Source organism: Arachis ipaensis, chromosome B03 (assembly GCF_000816755.2).
Source record: "Arachis ipaensis cultivar K30076 chromosome B03, Araip1.1, whole genome shotgun sequence".
In the NCBI taxonomy this organism is placed as follows: Eukaryota; Viridiplantae; Streptophyta; class Magnoliopsida; order Fabales; family Fabaceae; genus Arachis; species Arachis ipaensis.
In genome coordinates, this window is record NC_029787.2 from 100,892,387 (window position 1) to 100,898,302 (window position 5,916).

Consider the following 5,916-nt stretch of genomic DNA (forward strand, 5'->3'; position numbering starts at 1 on the left):
AAAAAAAAAAAATTAGAAGTAACAACATGATCCGATGGCCGGATGCCACTTAGACGTTAGAGGGGGATCTGCGTTAGACAAATCCAACCGTTGAATGTATGGAAGTATAAGTGCCAATCTGAGTCGTCCACGTAATCTTTAAAAACCAAATATAAAATGAATTCTCAACTCCCAAACCCTAGGGTTTTCTTCTTTTTCTCAATCTTAGCAGCCGATCCCCGAAGAGCTTGCATCATCTTTAGGTGAGCTATGAATCTCTTATCCTCTTAGCCTCTCACGAATTCAGCAATATATTTACTAAAATCGGTGGAAGGTTCAGTGAAATTTCTCTGTTTTTAATAATTTATCTGCAGCCAATGAACCTTCATCTTTCCGTTGATTGAAATCCTGATTGTTTGGTTCCGTTGCGTTTGGGTTTACTGGTGTTACTAATTAGGTCGTGATTATTTCTTATCTTCATTTTTTTTTTTTGTTTCATTAAAGCCTTATATTCTTAGGTGAATGCTTGCCGTTAATAAACTTTCTGTGCTCTGTATTGCCTTTAGCATTTCGTCAGTAATTATATGTCATCATGTTTGAAACCCTGGATTTGCTTATAATTGAAATTTTGAAGTTCTGGTTAATTATTTAAAGCCTGTCAATGACTAAGCTGATCAAGTGCACGGTTAAAGTATGATTGATGAGGTTATTTTTTTTTGTCAATCCTGTAATTATGGTAGAACTTAGAACTATTTGTGTTGGATTGTCCTAGATACTATCTGTTGCATATGATGTGTTATGTTCACGTGTCTAAATGCTAATGGTGTGGATTTGTTTGCAGAGTCCTCTTCCGCCAACCCCAACCTTGAAATCATGGTATGTTTCCTGTGCCCCCTTCTTATGTCAGTTACTTGAATGTTTGCTTCCATTTGCTCAAATGAATTTTTGCTTGCTTAGATCATTCCGGAGAAGAACCGCAAAGAGATCTGCAAATATCTCTTCCAAGGTATCTGTTTTGTCTCATAAATCATATATGTTATTGCTAATGGATGGTTTTAAAGTTACATTGTCATGTGAAAATTGTGTGGGTTCAGAGGGAGTTTGCTATGCAAAGAAGGACTTCAACCTGGCGAAGCACCCTGAGATTGAGGTGCCAAATCTACAGGTGATTAAGCTGATGCAGAGTTTCAAGTCAAAGGAGTATGTGAGGGAGACATTTGCTTGGATGCACTATTATTGGTTTCTCACCAATGATGGCATTGAACACCTCAGAACCTACCTCAATCTTCCTTCGGAAATTGTACCTGCTACTCTAAAGAAACAAGCAAAGGCTCCAGGTCGTCCATTTGGTGGTCCACCTGGTGATCGCCCTAGGTATACTTCTAGTAACCTATCTCACCGTCATATTCTGTTCTGTTGGTTGTTTTTTGGATTTTGTGATCGATTGTAAATTATATGTGTATGGATGTTGAACAGGGGTCCTCCACGCTTTGAAGGAGAGCGTAGGTTTGGTGACCGTGATGGATACCGTGGAGGTCCCCGTGGTCCTGGTGGTGATTTTGGAGGTGATAAGGGAGGGGCACCTGCAGATTACAAGCCTTCTTTTGGGGTAATGCTCCTGCAATTGCAATTTTTCCATATTTCTTTCATTTTTTTAAAAATTTATTTTATAATTTGCTGTTAGTTGTAATGTCAATTTGTCATTATCCTTCATTGAACAAGATTAGCATGTGCATAAATGCCTTGTTTGGGGAGGTGCAATTTCTGTCTATTTCTGCCTAACATTTTAAATTTGTAATTCATGTTTAACATTTATTTGCTAGAAGCGCAACTCCACTTTCTTTTTCTTAGGAACTCACAAATTTTAGGTTCAATATCAAATTTTGCAACCTAAAAGCTGAAGTTTTGGGCTTTCTGCAACTCACTTTTCATCCTATGTCAATACTGACTCTCCCATTTGAGATGTCTAATTTGCTTGGATGACTTAAGCACTATTATTGTCATTTACTATATGATTATCTCAGTAGGCTCTTTTATTTGGAGTTAGTTCGGTTGTTGTAACGTAGCTCTTTATCATAGCAGTATTCTAGTGCTCAAAACTGAATTGGCACTTGTTTGTGCTCCATATGTTCTGTAATCTTTTCGATTCTAACTGAGTAAGTTGGTTTGCTATATTGCAGGGTGCTGGTGGAAGACCAGGCTTTGGCCGAGGTTCTGGCAGTTTTGGTGGGGCACCACCATCTAGCTCAAATCTTCCATGAGTGTAATGGTCAACCTTAGATTTTGCTTAATTTTCTTGCTCTGTTTAGTTATCTTACCTAGAAATTGAAGAACTCTATACTACACTTTTGATGATCGGTTCCCTACTCATGCAAAGAAATTTTGAATTCTGAGACGTTCTTGATAACTTGTCCGCCATTTGCATGTCCTCCCGGTTACACCCCCTCCACCAAATCTATCGTTATGGCGTTTACTATGGTATTCGCTTCAGGTTTATTCTCCCAGCTTTTTGGTAGTATTAAGGCGATCCAGATACGAGAGAATAAAAAACTGTATAAGTCTGGCGTTTAGCCACCGTTGGGTTGAAGTGATACTAATTGATACTTAGCATCCATGCTATGTGAGGTTTGTGCTAGGGTGACGACCCCTAATCGTACAAAATCATGAGCCAAACCGATTGTAAAATTATTTTGATCGGGCCAACTATTGAATATATATAAAATTCCGTTTTCAAAACAGAATAAAAGATCTTATTTTGTTTTGGTCGAAATGAGAAGAATGAGAACTAATATTTTTTTAATTTATTGTCCAGCTAATCTGGGCTATGGGTTATTTGGTAGAAAATGATTGAAGATCTTCCTGTCAATCATTTACTTTGTAAGCTTTAAAATGGTGAATTAACAATATAGTCCAAATTATTACTTGGCAATACTTGTTGGTGAAATTTGAGTTGAATGTATTATGACTCCAGACGAACGATCCCAGTCTGTATATATATAGTTTTCCAAACAAAGCAACGTGCAATTTATGGAACATAACGGGTGATATCTCTGATTTATTATTAAAAAGTCTTGGCTGGTATCACTAATTCACTATAGTGTAATAGTATTAGTCTAACCCGAAACAAATCCAAAGCAGGCACCGAAGCTACATGATACCGTATAGAAAACTACTACATGATGGTGTCTAGTTTAGTCAACCTCTTCCATCTTGCTCTCCTCGTTTGCTTCCTCTTCAAGGGGTGGCATGTTTGCATCTTCAGCAGCCTCACCCTCCTCGATGTTCAAACCCAACTTGAGCATCCTGTGGATCCTCGCCGCAAACAAGTTGGGATCGTCGAGGCTGAAACCGGACGTTAACAGGGCCGTCTCATAGAGGAGCAGTACCAAATCCTTGACGGACTTGTCGTTCTTGTCAGTCTCAGCCCTTTTCCTGAGCTCCTCCATGATCCCATTCTCAGTGTTGATCTCCATAGTCTTCTTGCTGCTCATGTACGAGCTCATTGTGTTGTCCCTGAGAGCCTGTGCCTTCATGATCCTCTCCATGTTTGCACTCCATCCATATTCCCCCGTCACCAAGCAACACGGCGAGTCCACAATCCTATCAGACACAACCACCTTCTCCACCCTGTCCCCAAGAATCTCCTTCATTGTCTTGCACAGATTCTCGAATGACTTGTTCTTCTCCTCCCTCTTTTGCTTCTCTTCTTCCGTCTCGTCTTCCAGCTTCAGCCCTTCCTTGGTTGCAGAGACAAGCTTCTTCCCGTCATACTCCTTGAGCTGAGTAACAGCATACTCATCAATTGCGTCCACCATGAACAACACCTCATAGCCCCTCTTCTTAAGCCTCTCGAGGAACGGTGAATTCTCCACAGCCTTCTTGCTCTCACCGGTGATGTAGTATATAGACTGCTGACCCTCCTTCATCCTGGTGACGTAGTCCTTGAGGCTTGTCATCTCATCACCACTCTTGGTTGAATGGTACCTAAGAAGCTCTGCCAGTTTGGCTCTGTTCTGGCTATCCTCATGAATCCCAAGCTTGATGTTCTTGGAGAATGCATCGTAGAATTTGTTGTAGTCATCCTTGTTCTCCGCAATCTCAAAGAACATCTCAATGCATTTCTTCACCAAATTCTTCCTGATGACTTTGAGAATCTTGTTCTGCTGAAGCGTCTCGCGGGAGATGTTGAGTGGGAGATCATCGGAGTCCACGATGCCCTTCACGAAACCGAGGTACTCAGGGATGAGTTCCTCACAATTGTCCATGATGAAGACCCTCCTCACATAGAGTTTGATATTGTTGAGCTTCTTTCTAGTGTCAAAGAGATCAAAGGGTGCTCTTCTTGGAACGAAGAGAATGGCCTTGAACTCCAGCTGGCCTTCCACGGAGAAGTGCTTCACTGCGAGATGGTCCTCCCAGTCATTGGTGAGGCTCTTGTAGAATGCTGCATATTCCTCCCTCGTTACTTCCTCTGCCTTCCTCAGCCAAATCGGTCTCTGCTTGTTAATCTGCTGCCACTCATGCCTCACTTCCTTCACTTTCTTCTTCTTCTTCTCTTTTGATTTGTCCTCATCCACCTCCTCCACATCCCCTTCCTCTTCCTTCTCCTTCTTGGAGTATTCTTCGTCCTCGTCGTCGCTCACCTCCCTCTCCGTGGTCTTCTCCGTCCATAGATATATAGGATAGCTGATGAATTCCGAGTGCTTCTTCACCAAATCCTTGATTCTCCTCTCCTCCAAGTATTCCAACTGCAACAAACACAAGATTCATGTGAATAATTGGATCACCAACACATATGAAGTGACAGGATGCAGTAATAAGTGAGAGTTGAACCTGATCATCTTTGAGGAAGAGGGTGATCTTGGTGCCTCTACCGAGGGGTTCACCTTGGAGGTCTCTAGTGACGGTGAAGGATCCACCGGCCTGAGACTCCCAGACATATTGCTCGTCGTCGTTGTGCTTGGTGGTGACAATGACCTTATCGGCAACAAGATAGGCAGAGTAGAAGCCAACACCGAATTGCCCAATCATGCTAACATCTGCACCCGCCTGCAGTGCTTCCATGAACTCCTTCGTGCCAGACCTCGCTATTGTCCCCAGATTATTCACCAACTCTACACACAATTAAATGTTATGCTTATAGTAAAGTATAGAATAGAATAATACTATGTCTATAGATGCTGTTACTAATAACTAACCAGCTTTGGTCATGCCAGAGCCACTGTCTATAACAGAGAGGGTCTTATTTGTATTATCAGGAACAATCCTAATGAAGAGCTCAGGCTGAGCATCAAGCTTCGATTTCTCTGTCAAGCTCTCGAATCTGATTTTGTCCAGTGCCTGCATGCCATTATATATCACACAATTAAGAAATTAACTCACAAAATCACCATTGCTAATATAATAATAATAACAATAACACATACGTCGGAAGCATTGCTAATGAGCTCACGAAGGAAGATCTCCTTGTTGCTGTAGAAGGTGTTGATGATCAAGCTAAGCAGTTGGTTGATCTCAGCCTGGAATGCAAAAGTCTCAGACTCCCCCATCTGAACCTCAGCCATACTCAAACTCGGTTATTGTTATTTGCAGTGTACAACGGCAGTGAATGATGCAAATGTATATGCCTAATTTGTAAGGTGACATTTTAACATATATATATATATAAGGTGAGGACATGCTTCTGGGGGCATCACATATTACATCTGGGAAGAACATAGACAAATATCAAAGCTTCTGGACTTTTCTCCGCTATGCTTTCACTTCCGTATTTTGCCACGCTACCTGCCCTTTTTCATCAAATACATTTCTCTGTTATATACTACTAGAACACGCTCCTACTTAAACACACAAACTTGGATGCATACATTTGGCGGTTAGTTTTGGATTTTTTTATATTTACATTTAATAAAAAGATTTTATAATTGTCTTTATATA

General features: G+C 41.0%; 2 protein-coding genes across 3 annotated transcripts; one reads left to right on the forward strand and one right to left on the reverse strand.

The window, feature by feature from the left end:
• On the forward strand, positions 130-2,407 carry LOC107630760 (40S ribosomal protein S10-1). 2 transcript variants are annotated; one of them, XM_016333985.2, is made up of 6 exons: positions 130-242; positions 821-855; positions 937-985; positions 1,074-1,353; positions 1,456-1,588; positions 2,160-2,407. In XM_016333985.2, exons 2-6 carry the CDS (start codon positions 853-855, stop codon positions 2,238-2,240), a joined length of 546 nt encoding a protein of 181 aa, XP_016189471.1. In that variant the 5' UTR covers positions 130-242; positions 821-852; the 3' UTR covers positions 2,241-2,407. The 2 variants fall into 2 exon arrangements, with proteins under 2 accessions (XP_016189471.1, XP_020974804.1); XM_021119145.1 differs by lacking the exon at positions 130-242 and adding an exon at positions 413-436.
• On the reverse strand, positions 3,004-5,770 carry LOC107630761 (heat shock protein 83). Its single transcript, XM_016333986.2, has 4 exons — positions 5,406-5,770; positions 5,178-5,319; positions 4,813-5,093; positions 3,004-4,727 (listed from the first exon to the last, which is right to left on the reverse strand). The coding sequence occupies exons 1-4, from the start codon at positions 5,541-5,543 to the stop codon at positions 3,171-3,173; spliced, it is 2,118 nt and encodes a 705-aa protein (XP_016189472.1). The 5' UTR covers positions 5,544-5,770; the 3' UTR covers positions 3,004-3,170.

Excerpts from the sequence above, each read along its gene's own strand:
- LOC107630760 (XM_016333985.2), top strand. Across the intron at positions 1,354-1,455 it reads CCACCTGGTGATCGCCCTAG|GGGTCCTCCACGCTTTGAAG; the intron begins GTATACTTCTAG and ends GATGTTGAACAG. Across the intron at positions 1,589-2,159 it reads ATTACAAGCCTTCTTTTGGG|GGTGCTGGTGGAAGACCAGG; the intron begins GTAATGCTCCTG and ends GCTATATTGCAG.
- LOC107630761 (XM_016333986.2), bottom strand. The coding sequence starts at position 5,543 with ATGGCTGAGGTTCAGATGGGGGAGTCTGAGACTTTTGCATTCCAGGCT. Across the intron at positions 5,320-5,405 it reads TCATTAGCAATGCTTCCGAC|GCACTGGACAAAATCAGATT; the intron begins GTATGTGTTATT and ends AATGGCATGCAG. Across the intron at positions 5,094-5,177 it reads CTCTGGCATGACCAAAGCTG|AGTTGGTGAATAATCTGGGG; the intron begins GTTAGTTATTAG and ends AATTGTGTGTAG.